General features: G+C 34.9%; 1 protein-coding gene, 1 long non-coding RNA gene and 1 other non-coding gene across 5 annotated transcripts in view; 1 reads left to right on the top strand and 2 right to left on the bottom strand.

Moving 5' to 3' along the window:
• Positions 1-10,726, bottom strand: part of polg (polymerase (DNA directed), gamma) — a 17,637-nt gene extending 6,911 nt beyond the window's left edge. The window contains exons 1-16 of one of the 3 annotated variants that reach the window (XM_051884501.1): positions 10,524-10,726; positions 9,550-10,152; positions 9,269-9,464; positions 7,481-7,648; positions 7,250-7,396; positions 6,213-6,292; positions 4,644-4,826; positions 4,304-4,452; positions 3,433-3,556; positions 3,117-3,341; positions 2,917-3,034; positions 2,767-2,841; positions 1,522-1,638; positions 1,292-1,452; positions 1,127-1,180; positions 922-1,039 (exon numbers count right to left, since the gene is read on the bottom strand). In XM_051884501.1, coding sequence (XP_051740461.1) covers positions 922-1,039; positions 1,127-1,180; positions 1,292-1,452; positions 1,522-1,638; positions 2,767-2,841; positions 2,917-3,034; positions 3,117-3,341; positions 3,433-3,556; positions 4,304-4,452; positions 4,644-4,826; positions 6,213-6,292; positions 7,250-7,396; positions 7,481-7,648; positions 9,269-9,464; positions 9,550-10,118 — 2,484 coding nt within the window. In that variant the 5' untranslated portion in view covers positions 10,119-10,152; positions 10,524-10,726. Of the gene's footprint in view, positions 1-921; positions 1,040-1,126; positions 1,181-1,291; positions 1,453-1,521; positions 1,639-2,766; positions 2,842-2,916; positions 3,035-3,116; positions 3,342-3,432; positions 3,557-4,303; positions 4,453-4,643; positions 4,827-6,212; positions 6,293-7,249; positions 7,397-7,480; positions 7,649-9,268; positions 9,465-9,549; positions 10,153-10,501 lie in introns of all 3 variants that reach the window. The other 2 variants (XM_051884500.1, XM_051884499.1) reach the window with 2 other exon arrangements.
• Positions 10,727-10,921: 195 nt separating this feature from the next.
• On the top strand, positions 10,922-10,994 carry trnar-ucg (transfer RNA arginine (anticodon UCG)). The gene has a single exon. It is a non-coding gene; the product is annotated as a tRNA-Arg (tRNA).
• A 3,445-nt stretch (positions 10,995-14,439) lies between these two features.
• Positions 14,440-27,651, bottom strand: LOC127507678 (uncharacterized). The gene is made up of 4 exons (XR_007928407.1): positions 27,380-27,651; positions 25,642-25,854; positions 23,681-23,984; positions 14,440-14,904 (listed from the first exon to the last, which is right to left on the bottom strand). It is a non-coding gene; the product is annotated as an uncharacterized LOC127507678 (long non-coding RNA).
• Between the last annotated feature and the right edge of the window lie 268 nt (positions 27,652-27,919).

Here is a 27,919-nt window from a genome sequence, read left to right on the forward strand (position 1 = left end):
TGCGCTTCCATATTATGAACGAAATCGAGTTAAATCAGCAATGATGATAAACTATACAATTACATAAAAACAACATATATATTAAAAATAATTAATATATATTCAAATATAATAAACAATAAAAAATATGTATTATATACACTACCAATCAAAAGTTTGGAATATTTTTTTGAAGAAGAAGAAGAAGTCTCTTATGCTCACTAAGACTGCAATTATTTGGCTAAAAATACAGTAAAAACAGTCATATTTCATAATATGACTTTTTACTGTACTTTTAGCCAAATATGATTAAAATTTAAAATAACTTTTTGAATACATTTTAAAATGTAATTTAGTCCTGTGATGGCAGACCTGAGTTTATTTATCCAGCATTTATTTACTGGCGCTTTTGATTATTTTAATACTTCCTTTCTGAATAGAAGTTTTAATTTTCTTTCTTTTCTTTTTTAAATCTCAGATTTTTTAATGGTAGTATATCAGGGTTTCCAAAAAAATATTAAGCAGCAAAATAATAAAAAATGTTTCTTGAGGACCAAATATAACATAATATAATATAATATAATATATTTGATTTCTGAAGGATCATGTGACACTGAAGACTGGAGTAATGATGCTGAAAATTCAGCTTTGCATCACAGGGATAAATTACATTTTAAAATATATTGAAATAGAAAACAATTCTTTTAAATTGTAATAATATTTCACAATTTTACTGTTTTTACTGTATTTTTGATCAAATAAATGCAGCCACAGTGAGCAGAAGAGACTTCTTTCAAAAACAATAATAAATCTTAATCATTCCAATCTTTGACTAGAAGTGGACATATTTTAAAATAGTTAATGAATGGAAATCATTAATTATCATCATTAATTGTGAATTGTCATTTTAATCGGTTGCTCACTCCACTGTATTTGTCGTACCCGAGCGTTACTCGCAGTCAGCCACGTGGGCTCTACAGCCCTGCGAGTGACCGTTCCAGCTGGGATGACCTGTGGTAAAATGGCACCATTTTGTCCATTCTCATCATAGTCATGATGTCTGATGAAGAAGCAAAGAGAACGTCAGACAAGTTGAAAAGTTTGTAATCAAATGAAGAAGAAACACTAGAAGACGCTGTTAACTTACAGTCTGACGGTGCGCGGCAGTTCTGCCCTGCGGAGCCATACTACCATTTGGGAGCTGCATAGAGAGACAAAATAAGAGAGTTCAGATGAAACATCAGCTATAAGCACCTTCAACACCTTTCAAAACATCATCATATTTAAAATAGCATATTTGGAAGTCTCAAACCTGACACGTTTCTGGGCATTTCTCCAGAAGGACATCATCTTGTTGATCTCTAGCGCCCGTGTGGCGTTCGTACCTTCACGTCCTGCCTGAAGCGTACCGCTCTCCATTTTGGATAGGAAGTCTTTTGAGAATGGGCTGCCCACATTGTTCTCATTTCCATCCTGTGATTTTAAACAGTTTGAGTCTATATGACTGTATTGTGCGACGAGGATAGAAACGCAATCCTGTACCTTATGAGGCAGTTTGAAGAACCAGCACCCAGGGATGTTGACATCATTGTATGGTCCGTTCCCATGGTGATAGGAGCACTCGCCGTTCCCATTTTTGGGTAATGAATTTTGTTTTTTCTAATAAGCAAATAAAAGTATTATTACTGAAAAAAAAGGTGAAATTCCTCTTATAAAAACAATTGCAAACTTACATAAAAATTTTTAATTACTATTTTAAATATCAGTTTAATACCATTTAATATATCATATAATACAAATAATATTTTTTATAATGTAAATCATTTTAAAATGTAAAATTTTAATCATAGTATTAAATTGATTATATTATTACAAATTTAAAAGCTATTACTTAAAAATATCATTAATATTAAATGCTATAAAATATATTAGACAATTTAATATATTTTATATATTTTAATTTTTATGTTTAAGTATTTTTTTATATTTGTAATAATATGTTTTCATAATTTAATACTATGATTAAAATATTATCTAAATTATAAAAAATATTTAAAAATATAATTAATGTTAACTTATATATTATAATTTAATACTATCTAATATATCATTTAATGATTATATTTTCAAATATTTTTTATAATTTTAATAATATTTTAATCAGTATTAAATTTATTATATTACAAATATAAAAAGTTATTACTTATAAATATCATTAATATTAAATGCTATAAAATATATTAGATAATTTAATACTATCTAACATATTTTATATCATTTAATATTAATGATATTTTTAAGTAATAATTTTTTATATTTGTAATAATATTTTTTCATAATTTAATACTATGATTAAAATATCTAAATTATAAAAATATTTTAGAATATAATTAATATTAAATTATATATTAGATAGCATTAGATTATAATATATAAGTTAATATTAATTATATTTTCAAATATTTTTTTATAATTTTAATAATATTTTAATCATAGTATTAAATTAGGGGAAAAAAATTACAAATATAAAATGTTATTACTTAAGAATACCATTAATATTAAATGATATACTAGATAGTATTAAATTATAATATATCATAACATTAATTATATATGTTCATATTTTTAATAATATTTAAAAATATTTAATTATAGTTTAATACTATTAATATCATGTAATATTAATGATATTAAAAAAATATAACATTTAATAATTTTTTATGAATAACTTTTTTTAATAATTTAATGTTTTCTTTTTGGTTATCATGAGGTTTAAATGAAACGAACCTTGATCTTCTTGGATGGGCCTGCTGTACTCAGCACTTCATCATCAAACACCTCCAATCGACTCACTTCTTCAACCTACACAAAAACAAGACACTTTCACGGAAAACACCAGTCCTAAAAACCCTGTTTAATAACATGCAAAACTCTAACCGTCTGCCACACGGCACTGTCCGTCAACATGAAGTCATCAGAAGGTGGGATGTCCAGATATTGGGGCTGCTCCTTCCCCTTCCGTTCACAATACTCCTTATAGATGCTCTCAATTGCCCTGGAAACCAAGTTTTAGAAAATATGCTGTCAAGCCACTGTATATTCCTACTAAACACGTTATTATCATTGCTTTATTTTACCTGTATGGACATACAGGTCCTTCACTATCCTCTGAGATGTCCAGGTTATCTCTGCGGCCTGGTACCAGGTAACCCCAGCCGTGCTGGTCAGTATAGTGCAGGGGAAAGCCGTCCCACGTGAGGCCCATCAGCTTGGGCGTGACCCTCATCTGCAGACTGATGAGACTGGCTCCAGGAGACCAGTCCTCGGCCTCAGACATCTTCACACTCAGCTTACGGTACCAGCTGACCATAACCAATATACAAAATGTGCACACATGCAATGTGGAACCCTGTGCTATTTTACAAAAATGGGATAACAGGGGGCGGCACTCACCTGGGGTGGGCCGGTAAGTGCTGTCTCCTCTTTGGCAGGCAGCTGATGGTTTCCTTCAGTCTCTGTAAAAGCTCTCTTCTGGGGTCTAGACCAGCCTCATCTTCTTCTAAAGGAGGACCTGGGTCTGAAACAGAGGGTTAATAATGTTATTGTTAACCCTTATGCACTATTCGATCAATTAACTTCCATGACATTTAATAATAATGAGAGTTACCAAATCAGCATATTAGAATGACTTCTGAAGGATCATGTGACACTAAAGATTGGAGTAATGATGCTGAAAATTTAGCTTTGCATCACAGGAATAAATTACATTTTAAAATATATTCAAATACAAACATTGTTTGAACAATGTAAGGCTGAACACCATTACTGACAATCCTCATTTTGGCTGCGTGAGATTCTCCTGTTTTGTTGTTGTTGAGCAACCAAAGCGCAAGCTGTTAAAGCTCCACCCTCTTCTGGAAAGGGGGCCGGGAGCAGCAGCTCATTTGCATTTAAAGGGAAACACAAAAATGTTTTTGCTCACACCCAAATAGGGGCAAATTTGACAAGCTATAATAAATGATCTGTGGGGTATTTTGAGCTGAAACTTCACAGACACATTCTGGAAACACCAGAGACTTATATTACATCTTGTGAAAGGGACATAATAGGTCCCCTTTTGAACTGTAGTGTATTTAAAGAACTTTAACGCAAACTACTTCACTACTTTGACAGCAAACTATTTCAAACATGTCAAGAAAGAAAAATACTGTAAATCAGCATTGAAATCTTCATCTTGTGAGCCAGCTACTGAAAAATATTAAAAATGTTCAAGCAATGATATATCATCATAATGCAAGATCAAATGTCGAATTAAAACACTTACCCTCGTCCCAGTCTTTGGGTACGTTTTCGTTGGCTGCTGGTGTTGCCTCGGCCTCCTGTTTGGCTTTCTTCTTGCTTACAGGCATTTTCTTCTGCTTGAAGTCCTGAACGTCCCAATCCAAGTCCCACAGCCAAGGATCATCTTTGTACCTGAACAGCAGACCACACCAATAATAACTAAATATTGGATCACTGAGCACTAAAACTGTAATCTATTTTACACCAGTCCAGTTATAAGTAAGCAAATAAAGAACTGTATGGTCTGTAGAAGTGGATACTTTTCTTTTAGGGACTCCAATGAATGTTATGAATGAAAGAGAAAGAAACTAATGCATGTTTACCGATCACCCTCCAATAACTGGCAGGCATCGTCAGCCAAAATCATCAACGATTTCTTCATCTCTCTCTGCAGCTCATCATAAGTGCCCTGAGCATCTTCTAAGTACCGCCTCCAGTTCTGATTGACAGGAAGGTAGCACACGCCCATTTCTAGCATACCTGCAAGTGTCACTGGGTGAGGACACCTAGAAAAATACAGATGACAAGAGTGACAGCAAGTCACTTAAACAATTACAGTGCTCAGCGTAAATGAGTACACCCCCTCTGAAAAGTAACATTTTAAACAATATCTCAATGAACACAAAAACAATTTCCAAAATGTTGACAAGACTAAGTTTAATATAACATCTGTTTAACTTATAACATGAAAGTAAGGTTAATAATATAACTTAGATTACACATTTTTCAGTTTTACTCAAATTAGGGTGATGCAAAAATGAGTACACCCCACAACAAAAACTACTAAGATCTAGTACTTTGTATGGCCTCCATGATTTTTAATGACAGCACCAAGTCTTCTAGGCATGGAATGAACAAGTTGGCGACATTTTGCAACATCTATCTTTTTCCATTCTTCAAGAATGACCTCTTTTAGAGACTGGATGCTGGATGGAGAGTGATGCTCAACTTGTCTCTTCAGAATTCCCCATAGGTGTTCGATTGGGTTCAGATCAGGAGCCACTAAATCACTTTCACCCTGTTCTTCTTCAGAAATCCAACAGTGGCCTTAGATGTGTGTTTAGGATCATTGTCATGTTGGAAAAGTGCTTGACGACCAAGGGCACGGAGTGATGGTAGCATCTTCTATTTCAGTATAGAGCAGTACATCTGTGAAATCATGATGCCATCAATGAAATGCAGCTCCCCGACACCAGCAGCACTCATGCAGCCCCACATAAGGACACTGACACCACCATGTTTCACTGTAGGCACCATGCATTTTTCTTTGTATTCCTCACCTTTGCGACGCCATACAGTTTTGAAGCCATCAGTTCCAAAAACATTTATCTTGGTCTCATCACTCCAGAGTATAGAGTCCCAGTAGTCTTCAGCATGGGCCCTGGCAAACTCTAGGTGGGCTTTTTTGTGCCTGGACGGCACCCATGCATGCCATTTCTCTGCAGTGTACGCCGTATTGTGTCACGGGAAATAGTCACCCCAGTTTGGCTTTCTACTTCTTTAGATAACTGCAGTGAACTTGCATGCTGATTTTCTTCAACCGTTCTCATCAGAAGACGCTGCTGTCGAGGTGTTAACTTCAGTGGATGACCTGGACGTCTCTGTGAGATGGTTGCAGTTCCATCTTTTTTAAATGTTTGTACCACTTTTGCTACAGTATTCTGACTGATAAGTAAAGCTTTGCTGATCTTCTTGTAGCCTTCACCTTTCTGGTGTAAAGAAATTATTTTTGTGACATTTCTCTTCCATGTGGTGCCATTGCTGACAGCATGAAATGGGAAGGGGTTTTAACACCCTTTTATAGTCAACTGTCTGCTGGACACCTGTGTAATGGTTCTGTATATGCCACAATGTTAAGCTGTGGGTGGGTTTATGTAAATTAAGTGCCATACCTCTCCATAAAGAGAGGCAGCTGCTCTGTGAAGACCTCATGTGTGGCTAAAACATCAAGAGCACAGTACTGCATCAGCTCCTAAAGCATCAAACAAACAGAGGAAACATTATTAATTGATTTATTCCTTTATTTGAACTTTTATTAATTTATGAAATAGTATAACTTGTATATGCAGCATAACATGCAGCATCCTTAAAGGGGACTTATAATGCCCCCCTTACAAGATGTAATATAAGTCTCTGGTGTCCCCAGAATGTGTCTGTGAAGTTTCAGCTCAAAATACCCCACAGATCATTTATTATAGCTTGTCAAATTTGCCCCTATATGGGTGTAAGCAAAAACACGCTGTATTTGTGTGTGTCCCTTTAAATGCAAATGAGCTGCTGCTCCCGGACCCCTTTCCAGAAGACGGCGGAGCTTTAACAGCTCGCGCTTCTGTTGCTCAACAACAACAAAGCTGGAGAATCTCACGCAGCCAAAATGAGGATTGTCAGTAACGGTGTTCAGCCTTACATTGTTCAAACCGGAGTCGGACACTGATGGAGAGACTCAGGAAGAAGTTACAACTTTTAAAATGTAACTGGACGTTTCTGAATGGTTAGTGGATAAATTTATACAGTAAAGTGTCCATCATATGCACTCATCAGAATCTTTCCGGACTTTTTGCCTACTTTTATATGTGTACTGTGAATTCAGACATACTTCTTTTGTCACATACTGTTTTTCGCCTACTATATAGTAGGGAAGTATGTGATTTCGGACACAGCCTTAGTGTTTACACCTGAGAAACTGAAACTCGAGGTTATGGTAAGGGGCGTGACATTTTCGAAACACGCTCAAAGCAGTTAACCAATCACAACACACTGGTACAGCTGACCAATCAGAGAACATTGTGCTTTTCGAAAGGAGGGGCTTCATAGAGACAGAAACTAAACAGAGCGTTTCTGACATCATGAAACATTCAAGCATGAAAACCTATTCTAGTGGACCCAAAAAAACTTGCCATAATATGGCCTCTTTACATGTCCTGCTTACCTGAAAATTGGTCTTAACATCAGACATGCTGCCCTTCACAAACACATCCCGAGGTTCTTTCTTCAACGGTTCCCCGCCCACGTAGAGAGCGTGAACATCAGCAAGGTTATTAATACTACTGATATCAAGCCATTCCCATGAGCCAATCTGCATGAAAAAATACATACAATTTAATATTCTCTACAATACAGTAAACTATTAAGGCTGATCTGACAAAAGGTTTGCACAAACCATCGGGCTCTCGGAGCGACGGCTGACGCGCTTCATGTGCTCCTTCACTTCCTGTAGGCCTTTTCTCTTGCCGTGTTTGCTGGCCATCCAGAGCGAGCGCTGGAATCCCGTCAGCCCTGAGATCGCCATGTGGAGACTCATTGTGTCCAGGAAACGCATCTTGGAGCCCTGCACAGACCAACCCAAAAGCACATGCACGATATATCAGAATCATATTGTTATCAGCTGATATTAGAGATTTTGTCTAATTTATCGTACAGACGTTAAAATGCAGTATCCAAACTTAAATCGATGTAATTCAAGAATGCTTTGGAATACAGACCTAAGTTTGGGCTTGTTTTAAAGAAGACACTCAGCAGATTGTTGCTGAAGTACACTGAAAGCACTTCAAAAAATAAAAGTATGAAAAAGTTATAGAAGTTTAAATTTACTGTAAATGAAATGTACTGTACTCATTTTTTTTTTTGTTGATATCACAAAAATTGAAGTCCCCTTGAGATTTTGTTTAGGCGTTGTACCAAAAATAGCCACCGGGTGTCATCTACATTCCATTGAAATTTTTTGATGCATTCTCCTGTAACAAATTAATACATTTCTGTCCAAATATCAGTTCTATCACTAAACAGACGCCAAATATGGAAGCCTGAGATTCAGACCTTTCCGACGATATGTGTTTTGTCAGGTTTTGACTATAAAGTAGTTAAAAGAAATTTTGTAATATAAAACATGACAACGCCCACTAGGGGGAGGAGCCTGATAAAAGGATTTAAAGTACTGTTTCCAAGGTAAAGCAATGACCAATTTTAAAAAAGTTTTCACAGGATAAATTCTGAGTTTTTAAGCTTTCGAATGTTACCTAATTTATGATGATTACTAAAATATGAGATACAAAAAAGGGCAATAAATAAAAACAGCGCGTCCCGCTATTTAATTGTATGTGTTAATTGTGCATGTTCACTTGAAGTTACTCTTTAAACATACTAATAATTTAATAACATATTTAAATGTAATATTATTTATATATTATATTATTTATTAATATTTGTAATTAGTTTTTATTTTCATATTTTTATTAAATTAAAAAAAAACATTAATTGTATACTTCCAGTTCTATTTTCAGTTTTAGTTTAATTTTGAGTAATTTTGTTATGTGCCTTTGTCTTTTTTATTAGTTTTTAATTTTAGTTTAATTTCTATTTGTATTTCAGTTTTAATTACTTTAACTTGTTTTATTTCAGTTAGTTGCCAAGGCAACATTTCAAAGTATAAAGTCTAAATATATAATATATATTTAGATTTTATTTTATTTTAGCTTCAGCAATGATTTTTAATCAATTTAATTTTAGTTACCATTTAACAACCCTTTTACATAAATTATTAAAATATTAACAAATATTTTAACAAAACGTTGGTATGTTCACGGTTTTCTAATGCTGGTTAATGGTCACATGACATCCAAAAAAACAGATAAAATATTTCAAGTGAATAATTATGATAATTTTATTTTTAAAGTAGTAACTTATTCATTTGATTAAATTAATTATTCATTTTTTTATTAACTCCAATTGACCAGTTTGGGAAACCCTTCATTACAATATGTTCTGATGCCTACATTTGTTTTTAGCATTTAAAATCATTAGAATTTTAAATTTTACAGTTTCAGTTTTAATTTATCAATATTTTAAGACCAAATAATGTAGAATTTTAATATACTCACGCCCTTAGAATCAACAGAAAAAGGAAGAAACATCTGAAATCAGACTCAAATGAGTCTGAAATGGATCTCACCTTCAGTAAGTACTGTTCTTTAATGTGTGCCCGATCAAAGCTCACATTGTGTCCGACCACGAGCCTCTCCTGCCACACACCACCCCGCGGCTGGCTGGAGTTTGTGGGAGTCTCCAGGGGGATGAGATCAGCCAGCGTCAGATCACTAGACCAGGTGTATCTGTCCTCTACGAGCCTCTCGCTGCACCACGAGTACCTGAAACACCAAATTAAAAAGTTTGTCTGGAGTCAGTGGTGACATGAATGGTAAATACTGACCTGTTACAGTAAATAACCCTCACCAGGCAGTTGGGGAAACAGCCACGGCCAACGTAGGACAGTGTCCCTCTGCCATGCAGACTTCCACATCAAACACAATAGCATTCTCATCTGGGAAATTCACTCTGTGGCACTCTCCACCCGCCCCATACCGAGTCCAACCCACTTCCCAAGCCCATTCCTTGGGCATCCTGGGAAGCCGTGCTCCCTGAAGCTGGCTGGCCGCATCCAGGTAAGGAAGGCTCTGCTTTTGGGCAAGTAATCGGAAATGCTCGTCAATGTCATTGCCGTACATTTCAGGTAATTTGAGTTCTACGTCAGGTAACAGGTCTGTTCCTTTTCCCCAGAGTTTATGTTGCTCCAAGTGTCTTATACTGCGTTCAACATCCTCGTCCGTGTACTCCTGTATCTGGCCCCGAAATATCTGCTCCTGCAGGTTCCTGGAGAGCATTTGGATGTTGAGAGGGTTCAGACGGGTCTGATCTGAGCCCTTCTGGGATTTGGGCTTCACTGAGGTGGAGCAACACCTTAACCAAACTCCAGTTTGTACGATGGTCCGCCACCGGTGGCATGATATCAGACGGAGCATCATTTTAGGGCACTGGATGAAACATACTCAGAAGAACCTGGTAAATGAAAAATAAACAATGAGATGCATCTCACAGACCACAAATAACTATGTATAAGTTTAATCATGTTTTATAAATTTAATATAAAAATTAATACTAAATTTTCACATTTAATTTTACATTATATTATATTTAATAATATTAAATATATGATGTTGTTGTTATTGGTTAATGGTTTGTTATTATTTTTCTGAGGTAAAAGTTGAAGAACATAATTGGAGCTACAATGAGAAGTTCGGTTTTATTTACTACAGACATAAATACTAGGATTTAAAATATTTTGATAAAACATCTTTCTTATTTTATTTAATCTGAGAATTCACAAACTCAGCTGTGACAACCTTACATCAGAATACCTGATTAACCACCGTTGGATAAATATGACGCTGCCTCGTTGTCCGTGCTGATGTACTTTCAAACCACTTTCTTAATAGTAATGTAAACATTTTGCTCTCAAATGCAGCAACTGACCCTAAACAGAAACACTCTGATGCACCACACATGCATACTACAGTGTTATTCGAAGAAATACTGTGTTTCTATAAAGCTCGACTTGCCTCACAGCGACACCCAGTGCTTTGGTACCACGTGCTAACGCTGGGAAAAAAAAATCTGAATCTACTTCCGTTCATCTTCACCCACGTTTGCATCCTCGCTTTTTTCACATCCTCTGTTGATTGTTTTTCTTCCAGATATAATGTAATGTCTCTGAGAGTTTCGTCTTCAACAACGTTATGAGTATCATATTTTCAATGATACAGGAAGTGGCCTCGTGGCCTAATGGATAAGGCGTCTGACTTCGGATCAGAAGATTGCAGGTTCGAGTCCTGCCGGGGTCGCAGTTTTGCCTTCATGGACTGTACTCTTGTTCATATCAGTAAAAGACTTGAGCTACATTCACATTGAACAAATAACGTTTAATTGCGCGATAACCGTCTCATTTTAGTCAGTAATATTGCGCGCTTTTATGTCACTTCTCGGCTTTGATACAGCTTATGGTGAGTTTAAAATACAAAGTTCTCCCCAAAAAAGAAACAAAACACTGTATTAAAACAGTCTTAACTGCGTTAATTTATCAAGTCGCTCTGCAAATGTTTGTCGAGGAACTTTAGTCGAATTCAATGTCCAAAATGTATTCTTACTATTGTCGCATGAGGGCGCTATCGTCATAGGAAATGAACCTCTATGAAATTTTGCACAATAACTTTTTTATAACTTAACATTTTTATAATATAGCAACTGAAACAAAATGTATTTTAACATCAAATAAAAAAGGCCTATACTAAGCTGTCAATGTTCTTTTTCGTCGATTTAATAATTTTATATTTTTCCAAAAATAACAACACGTTAGCATAGCTATATATTTATAACATGCCTATTCATTGGAATAAAGCAACAAGAGGTTAAAAAAATTAAAATTTGATTTATAAAGACTGCTTATATTTTAATTCCATATAATCCTAGAGTTTATAATAAATGTAATGATATAGTGAAACCTAAATATTGTAAATTTAGAACAATACAGTCAATTCTACCATGTCCTTATATTTATAAATCTCTCTCTTTTCCTCTCTTCTATTTGTCTTTAACATCCAGGTCATTCTCTCATGTCTTCTCCAGTGAGATTATTATGGGTTCAGTTCAGAATGAGTAAATGTTCTTTCTTTTCTTTGCCAGTATAGAAGCCAGAAGAACAGATACTTTCTCAGCGGATGAAAGAGCCCTTGTTAGATCAGACCCTTAATTTTGCCAAGTGTGGAGTCTGAAGAAGAGGAGGGGCGGGACGTTTGTGTGTGAGTAACTGAGAGAGAGCGTTAGAAGGGGAGGCATGTCTTTACAGGGGGGTTTGTGTCTTAAACAAACTTCTGTTAGTCCCTGCAAAAGCTACCCGGGGGGCTGAGGATACATTAAATCATCATGTTTAGGAGCTTAGGCACGACTCAGGCCGGCTGAAAAGCCTGTCCGGGCCCTGAGTGATGCTATTCATGTTTGGGGGAGAGGGGTCAAGGGGTCAGGGGGGTTCACAGGCTCCGGCTCTATTGGTATGCTAACGTGCAATACACATATATCCTCAGAAAGAGACAGAAATCCTTGTTGCTGAAAAAAAGATCTATCTATCTATCAGTAATGGTCATGGGCTCATTGACATGCAGATGTTTTAGGGATCTCGGTGTCATCCACCCTCACTGGTCACTGGGGAGAAAGAGGAAATGGCCACTCAATTAGCAGTTCTCGACCTGTCACTCTGAACTCTGACCTGTGGCTTTGGTCCAGTTTATTGTCCTCTAGGGAGTGACCAGCCGGTCCCTGTCCATCTGATATTCATTCATCTGGACTCCATTAAGTGTCCATTTAGTGGTCTGGTCTAAAGGAGTCAAGGTCATTACCAGTAAAGAACCAAAATGCTTCTTATGTATTTATTATGTTTCTGTTGTTTTTTTGTTAGTTTTTATTCATTTACTTTGTGGTTTTGTTTTTAGCACAATAACAATTGTAAAATTTATATATATATATATATACATATATATATATTACAGGAAACATTAATAGCCTAGTAGTTTGTTATCTGTAATATTAATAATGTAATTTATTCTACAAGATTACATTTGTCTGTGAGGTTGAAAATCTTGTGTTATAGGTTATAAATGCCTGAAAGGTGTGATTGTTCTAATTTCAACAAACTGTTCTCAGTTTAGAACCCATTACAGATCCAACAAAATCTAAAATTTCAAGATTTTACTTATTTGAACTATAGACCCTTTTCACATGTCCGGGTTTCTCGAAGCGGAAGTCGTCATATTTGGGTAAAATTCAATTGCGGTGAATGAGAATACATTAAATATATTCCCCATTTTCTCAAATAGCAAAAGAAAAAATCAACAACAGTGTTTTCAGAACTTTCAAAAAGAGGGAAAAATAGAGAGAGATTGATAACGGCAGTCAGAAGAGAGAAAGATGTCAACTTTACCGAGCTCCCACAGCCACTGTATTAGAAACACCCTCACAACTTTTTTTTTTTTTTTTTTTTTTTTTTTGTAATTTGATGAAAAGGTAATACAATACTAAGTATAGTGTTATATATGTACATACATTAAAAAAAAAAAATGAAAATATAAAAAACTTTTCGAGATTTACGATGACGACCGTTAAAACGCGTCAACACAGTCCGTGAATGAATGTGTATCAAATTTAGGTTTGTTTAGGTAGGATACTGAGACACAATTCAGACATTTTCTTTTAAGAAATTGACGTTGTAAGTAAAATATTTTAAAGGCGATAATTTTCTTTATGTGTAAAGGTACTTAGTTACCCTTTTCCCTCATTTCCACAACTGTACACACAACTGTGTACGAAAATCGTTTTCCTGAGGAGAATTTACGATTCCTACTATGGCGAAAGCTGAATATTAAAAAAAAAAATACATCTGACGTCTCTTGCTAAAACGTCCAATGGTAAAAGCTTGTGTTTTGAATATTCATTTGATCTCGTTGACGTTGATTCGTAACTGTCCAATGGGAAACGTTTGTGTTTTGAATACTAAATAGGTTGTTCGGTATCCTTCCAATGTCGAAGGCTTGGTTTATGAATATTAATTGACGATCCTTCACAATAGTAGGATTAGTGAATTCGCGTGTGGGATTCCCGGCACGTTTTAGCGTCTGGTCGTCACATCTCCTCCATTCATTGGCTAATTAACACTTAATGCTAGCTGGCTCAGAGGTCACTGATAGAGACTTTCTCACAGTCATTTGCACGGATGTATGAGGAATGAGAGGAATTGATATAGCTTGCACAGATAGAAAATTATACATGCTTTGTTGTGAAATTTGTTTTATAATGAATATAGACAAAAAAATCCAGATATCAACCTCCAATTTATAGTATTAAATTTATAAAGACAGCGTTCTCATGACAAATTAGCTAAAATAAGCTACATTTTTGCAGGGTGTTTTCCTATTTCTTAAAGGTGTAGCTAGTCTTTTTTTTTAACGTTAACAAATTTGGATTTTAAATAAATCGTGCTAAAATAATTTATTATATTTTAAGTGTTTTTAATAAAATATTTTACAAAATTTCGTGAATAACCCACATACATTTGCATAAGCATCGCTGCTCGTTGAAAACTGCCGTTTAAGATGATCATCTCAACATTATACAAGTGTTTAGCCTAAAAATAACCAATTATCTTACAGTAATTAACTCTTCACACGTTTGCCAGGTGTGACAAAACCTGACTCAATGAAATACAACGCTTAAAATGTATTCTTATTTATATAATTCACGTTTGAATCACACTTATTTTTTATTAAATTATCAGTACAATGCAATACAAAGAATACATATTTTATATATAGATATAACAAATAAAGTAAAAATACATGGTCAAAAATATAAAATATGTGTGTATATAAAATGTACATTATAGTTCTATTTTTAAAACCTGTCAGAGTAAAAAAAAATACATTTATAAAAATGAATAAATTACTTTTACTCTACAAATATGTGTATATCTTTAAGCAACTGTATGCTTATGGTTCACATGATCTAAACGAAAATACAATACAGTACAATACATTTTTTTTATTAAAGACATAATACTTTTGCTCTCATATACACACTTCACCATCAACATGATTTTATGTGCCTCTTAAACTTTCAGGTGCTTTAGGCTCCCATTGTTCTCTCGTTATGCATAATTAGTCGATTTTCATCCCACAAGTGTGTGTATCCATCAAGTTCAGCCCACATCTGTAAAAGAGAAACACATCAATGCTTTACCAGAGGTGCATTAACTTCCTTAAACAGTGATTTTTTTAATTGCACAGACATTAGTCAAATGATCAGTGTCGTTGTACCTGCCGCTCAAAACACAATCCGCTACAGCTTCACACAGAGACGTACAGAGACTGACGATGATACAATTTTAATATTTTCACGTTTCACGCTCATCAAAAGCAAAATAAATGATCCGTAATCAATTTCTTTCTCTCTTCTTCAATGGGTCTTTGTAAACAGTGTAAGCGCTCTGTCACAGTGTTCAAATATTATGCATAGAGGTTCCTGATGCCTTTCATTACCACAGGGGAGCAGCCTCAAGTCTTTCTCTGTTAATTTCCACCCTCTCCCCTATACGCGAGCTCTCGCTTTCTCTTTCTGCCCACACAACGTAGGATTTGTCCTTTTTTCTTTCTTGTTGTTTTCCTCCGAACACCCTCTTTGGGCTCCATGCAGCTTATGCAAATGACTCCTTTTATTATACCCTCCTGCTGCCCGACAGCCACACACACACATTCTTACACACAGTAATTCTCTTTCCGACTCCAACACACACCTTCAGAGCATCGCCAACCAATTACAAAACCGACAAGCCACGCCGGTCTTACTTGGCAGATCTCCATTTATATTTACTGAACAGTGCGTAAAAACACAACACGCATTATCGCAATTACAACTGAACCTTTGCACCTCAGTGTTGTGCATTATGGGAGATGGGACTAGATTTGAACTTGGACTCGGAGTGGGATCGTGCAGATGGCAGGGTGAGAATACGGCTAGACTGAGTCTCGGTGGGGGGTGGACCAGGTCTGAGCCCGAAGATTCCCAGGCTCCGGGACCGTGCCCAGCTGCGGAGGGAGGCGGGGAGGGGGGACGTCACAAGACAGCCCTGACAGCACGGCCCTTTCACGGGAACATTACTGAACCCTCTCGCCGTCGTTCCATAGCAACTTACGCACGGGTCAAAGGGCAAACAGACCCCCTGAATGTAAAGAAAGAGGGACGGTATAGGACGGGACGGGTCTAGACATCTTGAACTTGAACTTCATTGAATGTTCGCATCATTTCACCTGTCGTAAAATCAATCAAAAGTAGCTAAATTAGTTAAGGCAAGACACCACAGGTGGATAGGGTAGCATACATTTTTAACTAATAAATCACCATACTTTAGCAGTTGTATGTTTTTTTGGAATCTAACTTTGTAAAAATAACAAAGCCCTTACGAAAAATAACCATGGTTTTACTACGAATAAAACATGGTTCTTGTAGTTATTCCATGGTAGCCACAAATAGTTTTGTAATAGTTTAACTATGTTTTTTTTTTTTTTTTTGTGGTTATACAAATGGTAGTCAATGTGCCAAAAAAAATGGTTTTACTATGATAAAAACCACGCTTACAAAAATTAACCATAATTTTCATAAGGGTGGGTTTTAGAAAGGCACTATAAAAATAAAACTTTATTATTATAAGTTTAAGTTGTTTAAATATGCAAATGAGGATTTATCTCATTAAAAATGCAGTAATTTGCATACATTTCCAGAACTATCTGATCTTATCATTGGATAAAGATTAAAATAAATTGGTTTAATTTTGCTGATGTATTAGGTGCCGTATTTTTATGTGTTTTGGCCATTCATTTACACGACAACGGCGTTTTGGGGGCCTGAAAACATAAAACTTTTGAAAACGGCAAGCAAGATTTTTAAAACAATACCGCTATCATCTTTGTGTAAACTACAAAAGCACAAATTTGTGAAAATGGTGACGTTATGCACATGCGTATTATGTGTTCAGGTTATAGGCGCATAGTGTGTTTTTACAAAGTGACATCGCCAACTACTGGCCTGGCATGAATAATACAACATTTTTAGTCGTTTTCGCGGATCCACGATTCGTTTTGACAATGTTGATGCCTGTCAGCGAAACGTTTCAAAAATGCACAGGGAATCAGTTTCAGAAAACAGCCTAAAGATATGTATTATATTTGAAATCTACAGGTACAAATAGATAAAACACTTGTTTTCTTTCTACTAGTCTGAAAGAAGACATGTTATAGGGAAGAAAAATAGCCCAAAATCTTAAAATTGACCAGTGAATGTGTAGTGTAGTGTCTTGCCTTAAAGGGATAGTTCAGCCCAACATGAAAATTGTGTTATCTTTTACTCACTCTTATGTTGTCCACAAAATAAGACATTTTAAAAAATGTCTCAAAGTTCCCCTTAACTTTCATTATGGACAAAACACAGGGGGAAAAGAAAGTCATATAGGTTTGGAACAACATGAGTAAATGATAACTGGATTTTCATTTTTAGGTGAACTATCCCTTTAAATCCTAGTTTAGCTGATGTTTGAGCTGTTGTCTTCATCAGGCTTTTCCTGCATTTCACCACAGAGGCTCAATTAAACTCACGGGCCTCAAGGGTTACAGGCGCTTTGCATCAGCTAATGAGCGGCCCTAATAAATAAACTATAAACATCTTTTTTAATGCATTGGTAATTTCATTGGCTCATGTGTTAAAGCACATTTCCAGCGATTAAACCATAAACAAACCAACATACATCTGAGGATGACACAATGACCTTATCCCAGAAGAAATCGGACAACTGAGCGAAATCCGACTCAAAAATCAGGTCAAGTGCTTGTCGTGAGCTTATTCTGCTTTGCCGCTCATCTTAAGGGTTTCCCCCCGTGTCATAATCTCAAAAACTGGGGATGGAGGAATATCCGCCTTTACTTTAAAGATCCTTAAGATCTGGGCTTTTTGATAGATTAGTTCTTGGCCAAAGTTGCATTAAGAGACTAAGATTACTGTCAGGACTCTGAATGACACATGACAGATTCATAATATATTTGTCAAACCTTATAGCTCTCTAGTAGTCCATATATAAGAGATGCAGTCTATCTATCTATCTATCTATCCATCTATCTATCTATCTTACATTATAAACACCTAAAAGATCTGATGATATTTAAAGGAACTGCACAATATAACTTGTATTATTATTAGAAAAACTATTTTATGGTGATAAGTAACTTTGCCACTTACAGTTAATGACTTTAACACTTCAACAGCATCCCTTGTTACTGTTTAAGAGCAGATATACAGTTGATAGAGTGTGACTTTAGCCCAGTTTAATAGCACACAGTCAAAGACATAAAGACGACAGACTTTTGCTCATGGCTGTTGACCTAAATACACAGCAGACATGATCTTGATTTAATCTTACTGGACTGTGTTAACAGATAATGCAAGACGCTTCTCTTAATCCAGCTCACGATCAAAAAGCGTGCCGATTGTCTAGTCAAGCAGGCGACGGATGGATTTTTTGATTGAATATCACTAGGCAAATACAAGCCAAGCTCTGTCGAAAGGCATGTTTTAGCAAGCTTTGGGTTTACAGAGAAATACTAAACAATTTCTAAAATAATTGTAATTAGAAAGAAAATAAGCAGCTGTTGTGCAGCTTCCCCATACACTGTAAATGATTTATCACAACATTTTTTCTTTTGTCAAATCAACTTCAATAATGAATGTGGTTCAGATAACATAATATTTTGAGTTTGTCAATTAAACGAATCGCCTTCAACTCATATTTTTAATTTCAATGAACTCAAAATTTTAAGGCAACCAGGTAACTTACTTTTTTAAGTTAAACCAACAATTCTTTTACACTGCAAGTGCACTGTCAATGTATTTTTGTCTTTACAGTTTAGAGTTTAGTATAATTATCTGTGGTAATGAGCTTAACTTGCTTTTAACCTGAAATACTGAGTGATTAGCATGTTTTTGGGACTTTTTCCTTGGGGTTTTTATTATTATTTTAGATATTAGACAGATTATTTTAGGAAAGAGAGGTCAGTCAGTTCACTGCATCACAGCTTTTACAGCACGTTTTTATGCAAATAGCATGATTAATGTTTACTGAAATCGATATAAACCAAACAAACCTTTTTCATGTCTTGTATTTCTTTTAAGATTATCTAATTGCTGTGGTTAAACAAAGGGTTAAAGCTTTAATAATATCTGCCTGCTGGGTTTTAATTAGGTCAGAGGAACTTATTATAAGAATCTGAAGGCCAAATAAGAAGTTCATTTAAAATTGCTATTATTATTATTATTTTAAGTCATATATCACTGTGGTCTCTGGGAAACCAGCCATTAAAATCAATCTCAAAAGAAGATTACCATTATTATCAGATATTACATATCACACGTTCAACAGTTTAGGGTCAGAAAGTTGTTGTTTTTTCATTATTTTACTCTGCAAGGACAAAAGTGAGAGTAAAGACATTTATAATGTTACGAAAGATTTCTATTTCATATGAATTCTGTCTTTTTTTTCTATTAATCAAAGAATCCTTGATAATATTCATATCCTTGAAACACTGATAATAATAAATGTTTCTTGAGCATCAAATCAGCATATTATAATGATTTCTGAAGGATCATGTGACACTGAAGACTGGAGTAATGATGCTGAAAATTCAGCTTTGATCACAGGAATAAATTACATAATAAAATATATTAAAATAGAAAACAGTTATTATAATAGTAAAATGTTTATACTATTACAGTTTTACTGCATTTTTGATTAAATAAATGCAGCCGTGGTGAGCATAACAGAAACTTCTTTCAAAAAATCATTATAAAATTTTAACAAACCCATACTTTTTAAATAATTTAACTAAAAGAAATTCTGATAAATGTTTTTTCCCCTTCTCTAAGGGTGTCCAATCACGACCAAAGGAAGTAACTGTGGTTTACAGTAGTCGTAAGCATCAGAGGAAGTCAAACATGGCTCCTCGTCACGTGTCGCCCCTCCTTCTGAATCAATCTCGAATCATGTCACTACAAACCCGTCCCTATTTTCCTTCTTTTCTTTTTTAATTTTCAAACCTTTATCACTGTAATGCCATATTATCAGCATCATCGTTTTCTTTTACTTCTCTCTGTCTCTCTCTGCCCTGTCTTTGATGAGGTGAAACTGAGGTGGGCTTGTTGTTTGATGGCTTCTTTACTCTGCGGAGCTCACAGTGCACGAGGTGCCCGCCTCTGATGTCATATGACCTTCATCACGGTGCCGATGCAAATCACCAACCCGTGCAGCCTTGTACGTTTCCCAGAGGTCTATTAATTTCATCAACAAACAGTGTCGCTCTTTACTGTATCTGAAAAGACCGATATCTGAGGGCATTTCTCAATTATTTTCACCCGCAGTAGTACAATACGTACATCACTGCAGTTGAACTTATATTTTTTGGTACCGGTAAAACATATAATATACACTGCCAAAATGATATTTAGTGGCCCCAAAAAGTATTTGGACAACTAAGTCGCACTTAAATATGTTTGATAAGTTGTGCTTGAAAAATGTATTTGTGTAGTAAAATAAATTATGTAACTCGGCTTAATATTTTGTTATGTATTGCAATGATTTTTCATATATATATATATACACACACATACTACAGTTAAAAAATGGGGTTGGTCAGACTTTTTAATGTTTTATAGTCTCTTATGCTCACCAAGACCGCATTTATTTGATTAAAAATACAGTTAAAGCAGTAATATTATGAAATATTATTACAATTTGAAATAACTGATTTCTATTTTAATATAGTTTAAAATGTAATTTATTCCTGTGATTCAAAGCTGAATTTTCAGCATCATTAATCCAGAAATCCTTCAGAAATCATTCTAATATGCTGATTTGCTGCTCAAGAAACATCTTATAATTATCACTTTAAAAAAAAAAGATGAAAAGAACAGCATTTATTTGAAATTGAATCTTTTGTGACATTTTAAATGTCTTTACTGTCACTTTTAGTTCATTTAATGCATTCTTGCTGAATAAAAGTATTAATTTCTTTATAAATATATATATATATATATATATATATTATTGACCCTAAACTTTTAAACTTACGAATTATAGCTTATACATTTTTTAATTTCTTTAAAAAATGTATCTAATGTAAAATGTAAACATCTAAAACAATAAAGCAACTCAAAATGATTAAATTTGGATGCGATCAAGAAACGACAGAGAACAAAATCACCTTCAGCACATTCTGTAACGCACAAAAACACACTTGGCACATTTACATCTGCATCCCACTCAGACTCAGACACGTATTAACTACATGCAAACTAATTAAGATGATCAGGTGGCGTACAGCCTCCGTCTGTAAACATACACACCCCTGTACACACAAACACACACACACACACAAAGGGCCCTGCGATCTGCATAACCGTCTCGTGTCTTTGGCATCTGGTGGTGTCTGGTCTGCATCGGTGTTTCCCACCCTGCCCCCTCTCCAGTCGTGCCGCAGGAGCAGCGGCCCTGACAATGGTGGGAAAGCGGAGCTCTTTATAAAGGACGGGGGCCTCCATTGAGAGTGAGGGACCAGCCGCGAGCTGGGCAGAATATTAATGGCCGACACCACGTTCTGTTCATTAAAGCCACGCATGCTGCAGCTGCCGGCCCTCATACCAGCTTCACCCTTCATAAAACCCCCGAACCAGATCGCCAGGGGCACGACGTGCCGTTTCTGCCAGGGCCTGAGACTGGGGGGAGGCAGAGGGAAGACCCATGCTGTTTGGAAAATTGCATTGTGTCTGTGTGAAGGCCAAAGAGCAACATCAAGATACTGTGACTTCCACAATCACTTGAAGTGAAAAGCTTTTTTATCAAGAAGTCATATTAGAGAATGCATATATAAAATCATTTAAAATATTATAGCTGTAAAAATATTATTTTTGACTATTTTTAATCACCTTTTTAACATTTGGTGTAGAAAACATTTTCACTCAGAAATTGCTAGTAAGCAGCAAGTAACACATTGAATTCAGCGATAACACTTTACAATAAGGTAAGTAAATGAAATAACTAACACAAACAAACAATGAACGATATATTTTTACAGTATTTATTAACCTTTGTTAATGTTAGTTAATACAAACGCTCATGTTCATGTTAGTTTACAGTGCATTAACTAATGTTATACAACTTTTGATTTTAATATTTATTAGTAAATGTTGATCAACTAAGATTAATAAATGCTGTAGAAGTGCAATTCGTTGTTCATGTTAACTAATGAAACCTTATTGTAAAGTGTTACCAATTAAACATGAAATTTTGAAGTAAAACCTACTCAATAACCTTTGTTTTATTACCTTTAAAAAATATTTTTTACAGTGTGGGTTATTTTTGTAAGTAAGTGTGATAAATGCAATTTTAGAATACAAATATTCTAGCTAGTCTCTCAATTGATCTGAAGTCATAACAAAAGCATGAACCAATGTAAAAAATAATTGTTGGTTTAACTTAAAAAAGTTACCTGGTTGACTTAAAATTTTGAGTTCACTGAAATTAAAATTTTGAGTTAATACAATGAAGGTGATTGATTTAATCAACAGAAACTCAAAATATTATGTTATCTGAACCACATTAATTATCTAAGTTGATTTGACAAAAGAAAAAATGTGATAAATGTATGTATATGTATATATATATATATATATATTGATTCATGCTTTTTGTTATGACTTCAGGTCAATTGAGAGACTATCTGGAATATTTATATTTATATATATATATATATATAAAATCACATAGCAACTCACAGGCCAAGTTTCCAAAAGTATTTCACGTCAACATGAATATCTCCTTATTTCTTTGGCAAGTGGTATAATATGAAATTATCTATTTTGAATGGGAGAAAAGCAATTCTAAATTTTGCATGAATTTGACAAAATGTGATTATGTATTATCTACATTCGGATTGATTGCATTTTTCAAAAGATTACATACATTCACTCATACATTCACTAATGTGTTCATTCTTTTAACAATTCATGCATTTGTTCGTTCGCATTTATGTAGCCTGATTTAGTGTTCTTAAACTTTTGAAATCGAAATCAAAATAAATCCCGCCGAATGCAACAGGATCATCACCCACGAGAATGCTGGGACGTCGCCTGTCTCTTTAAACACGCCACCAGCTCTCAGTCTCATTCACTGCATCTATGTCAAGAGGATCTTAGCTTAGCACCACTCATTAGCAGCCCTAGTTTCGTTATCTTCTCCTTTTTATCCTCCCACCCCTCGTTATCCGTCCTCAGCTACAAAACTATTTGCTATAAGGAACAAATCTGAATTGTAAATAAGCCTGCTATAGAAGTACATTTCTCTTTTTGTGGGGAATAAAAAGGACAAAAAAAAAAGTGTACCATTTTTCCCTTCTGTAGGTACATCAGATGGATTTAATGTTGATGACTGAACTACACAGCATATATATATATATATATATATAGAGAGAGAGAGAAAGAGAGAAAGAGAAAATATATATGTATATATATATGTGTGTGTGTGTATATATATATATATATATATATATATATATATGGATAATGAGACAAACATAATTATAGAGTTTTAGATTTATTGCCGATGAATCTGAATGTCGACCTTAACGAACAGTCTCTGTTAATGTATTAAGGAGGCACAGTGCTGCTTTAACAAAGGAAGATGGCAGTCGCTGCTACAGTCATTGCCAGTTAATTTATTTTCTTTGCCCCCCCCCCACATCCCCCCCCCTCCTCGCCAAGCCCCCGCCAAAACCCTCTCGCTAATTAGTGTAGTAAGATCAGATAGGCTAGAAGCAAGGGGGGCAAATGAAGGGGGCTATAATATCCCCCATAAACACACACACGCACAAAAACAGACCATGATGCAACTCACCTCATGTGCCAGCCCAGCCATCTTAGCTTCCTGTGTAAGATCTCCGTCAAGATGGCCTCCCTTCTCTCCCTGTGCCGTCTGTGTCGGGGCTCCAGGACGCTGACGAGGTTTTTGTCGCCGCTGGCACTGGCACAAATTCTCCCGCACCCCACAGGGGTACAGATGGCACTGGGGGTTTCTGGGTATAGGCGGAGGAAGGAAGATGTAGCAAATGGAAACTGCCATGTTCCTCCAAGCATCTCTCTCACTGATGGCTGTGCCCTTGTTGTCTTTATTGTGCCATATTGTGGATGGAAATAAGAGTCTGTATGAAAGGCGAGAGGGAAAGAGTGAATACAAGAAAGTGAGAGAGAGAAAAAGGAAATGGAAAGTACCAAAAAGACAGATACAACATGCTTTAAAAGACACTCTTTGTTATTATTGGCATGGCAATCTCCTTGTTTGTTTCAAGCTGGTTACTAGGGAAAATTTGTTCCCATATACTAGAACTGTATAATGTATAATATAGTGCTGTCAAATCGATTAATCGTGATTAATCGCATCTAAAATAAAAATTTGTAAATGTATTGTATATGTGTGTGTGTGTGTGTGTGTTTGTATATATATATAAATATATATATGCATACATACAGTATATACACATATATTATATATTTACAAACTTTTATGTAAGATGCGATTAATCGCTATTAATCGATATGATAAAACCAATATACATGTATATATGTGTGTGTGTGTATGTAATGTATATATATATATATATATACATACATACATACATACATACACACATATATTATATATTTACAAACTTTTTTCTTAGATGCAATTAATCGCAATTAATCGATTTGACAGAATTAATATACATGTGTGTGTGTGTATGTATGTATATATATATATATATACACACACATTATATATCTACAAACTTTAATGTAAGATGCGATTAATCGATTTGACAGAGTATATATATATACACACACACACACATATATATGTATGTATGTGTAAATAATATTTTATATCTAATAATAGTTGTTTTTGATTTATTAAAACTAATAAATCAAAAACTATTATTAGATATAAAATAAATATATAATGAATATATTAATTCATGTATATAAAATAAAATTATATATATATATATATATATATATATATATATAATTCTATTCTATTATTTTATTATAAAAAAATATATATAAAATATATATAAGCTAATTTTATTTAAAACAAACATGCATTTTTATCCAATCCAGAAACTGCAGAAAGCATGGGAATATCCTCACTGGCTTTTAAAGCTATAAATGCACTCCATTGAATCTAACCAATTAGCCAGCAGTGTGTATCATTACCTACTGCAATGGATTTCTGTTCTATCGAGAGGTTTTTCCTACAGAATTAAATGCAGCCTCATTTAGGCAGCCACTGAATGCAATGATAGGCCGCTTTCCCTGTGTGTATATACAGAGAATGAACAAGTGTTTGTACTGCTGCCATTGTTTCTGTCTTTCACACGGGGAAATCCAGCACAACGATTCTAAATAGGACTATAGGACAATCCTGAGGCCTCCGTTTAGGCTACAGACCCCAACAAATAGCCCTCAAGTACCTCTTTTAAGGCTGAGCTATAGTGAGTATCTCACCAGTCACAATCAATGGCCTTCACCTGACGATGTGATCAAAATGAGCTGAAAATCTGCAAAATGGGAATCTCTTGAAATGTTTTAAAAGCACTGTGACTGATTGTGCAGGTCTGTCTTTTAAAAAGATTGTCAAGAGAAAAAAACAAAAAGATTCTCCTAACAAATGCAGATTTGGTTTAGACTGTTGACTAGTTACTAATGGCAACTTAAGAAACATCATTTGTGAATGAACACATTCAGAAAAACCAATCACAATCTGGACAATAAATCTGATTTGATTCTTTTTTTTAAATGAAAACAAACATGTGAAATTACCTGAGGTAAAAGCAGGTGTTCTCTAGCTTTCAGGCTACTTGCAACAGATTTTGAGAATTATTTCTACTTTCGGTTATCTAGCTTTATGAAAAGTGTTAAAACTCATACAGCTAGATAACCAAAGAGAGAAACCAACCCTCAGAAAGAGGTTTCAGGCCCGAGTTGCTCTAGTCGTACATTGCTGGTCTGGATGTTATGACCGCAGAAACACATCTACAAAGAAATTGCAAGCATTTCGTTAAATAAATTATCAACAGCCAAAAGAAATGACAAAAAAGCAAGCCTTATAGAACTAAAACACATGAAATGCCTCAGAGTTTATCAATGAATTATCCTAAAAAAGAGCAATTTAAATGTAAAAAAAAATCATATATTTGCTAAAACAATTGACAAAATGGCTACATTAATATATATATGTGACCCTGGACCACAAAACCAGTCATAAGTCACACGGGTATATTTGTAGCAATAGCCAACAATACATTGTATGGGTCAAAATTATCGATTTTTCTTGTATGCCAAAAATCATTAGGATATTAAGTAAAGATCATGTTCCATGTAAATTTCCTAACGTAAATATATCAAAAATGTATTTTTGTGAGTGGATATGCATTGCTAAGGACTTCATTTGGACAACTTTAAAGTCGATTTTCTCAATATTTTGATTTTTTTGCACCCTCAGATTCCATATTTTTAAATAGTTGTATCTTGACCAAATATTAAAACCATGAATCAGCTTTCAGATGATGTATAAATCTCAATTTGAAAAAATTATGACTTGTTTTGTGGTCCAGGGTTGATGTTTATTTGATATAGATATTGTTATTATTACTTCAAAAGTTTTTTTTCTATAGTGCTCAAGTAACATTGATCATATCTTTACTTAATTCTAATGAAATCTAATGCCATTCCTGTAATCCAAAATCAAGATTTTTCAGCAGACTAAACATATCACAAAACAAACCACTCCTATAATAAAACAAGATTCATACTATAGAAGATATCTGCCATTTTTTCTCCCAAAAAAGATGATATTATGATCTGCAAAAACTATACTCTGTTGCACATATTTAATAAAGAAAAAAACTTACACACACTTTCCTTATGGCAGGTCATCTCACCACTAAATCCCCTTTTAAATACTGTAGGCCTTATCATATTTAATGGCATTATTATATAACACACCACCACAATTGTGTCTTAAAGATTGTTTTTCTAGCACACCTACATTTTTGAGTTTAAGAGGACATCATTTAATGATATAGACCTCTTTGGAAAGTTGTTTATAATTACGACTTTCATCAAGAACACAAGCAAACTCCCTTCTATTAAATCATATTTGATGATATGGTCTAAAAATGAACTATACACAACCTTTGACCACTAAAAATTATGACATTTATTATTACCACCATCAATATGTAGGATATTAGTCAACTTTCATGTCTGAGAAAATAGAAGGTTACCTCACACTGGCTCAACGGTCAAGGATGAACGACACCCAATGGGTTTCTGCATTTTTTTTTTTTTTTTTTTTTTTGTTATCAAACGTACAAATTAAGGCGTGTTTATAAAGAAATCCACTTGAATTCTAACCAATAAATTCGTAAAGAGCCAATAGTTCACATGATAAATCTATCGATAATGAGGTTATGATATTTATTTCTGGGTTCTCTTTTTTTAAATTCAAATGGACTGAAAACAAAACGTATTTCAGATGAAACAGTGCACAGTTTACCTCATGAATCCCTCCGTGCAAATGGCATCACCATCAGCGTCCTCGTGCAGCCGCACATGGAACACACGAAACATGCAGCATGTCTGTAATCCACAATGTCTCCTATAAATGTCTCACCAAACAATGGATTTCCCTTCAAAACAAGCCGCTCTACTCTTTCTGGACGCGCGCTGACTGAAACATTTACAACAGGTGGCAAACTCTCCACAGCAGCATTGATTATATTGATTATGGTGATGCTGGTCGCGCAGCTATGGTACCAGTCCACAGCATCCTGCCCAGTATGTGCTCTCCTGCAGTGACGTGAGCCGCGGACCGGCCAATCACAGCCGAGGCTGAGCGCAGTGCTGCGGACTGGCCAATCAGAGCGCGAGGACGCAGGTCGCTTTTGTGAGCGGGTGTGAGACGATGTGATCGAGGCTCCGCCGATGGCACGTTTCTTAATGAACAGATGTGGCAGCGCTTTGATGAGCTTGTTTATTCATTTACTCACTCTTGTGGCTTAAAAAAATGGTTATGAAATAAACACGCAATTTATTG

Source organism: Ctenopharyngodon idella, chromosome 24, assembly GCF_019924925.1.
Source record: "Ctenopharyngodon idella isolate HZGC_01 chromosome 24, HZGC01, whole genome shotgun sequence".
Classification (NCBI taxonomy): Eukaryota; Metazoa; Chordata; class Actinopteri; order Cypriniformes; family Xenocyprididae; genus Ctenopharyngodon; species Ctenopharyngodon idella.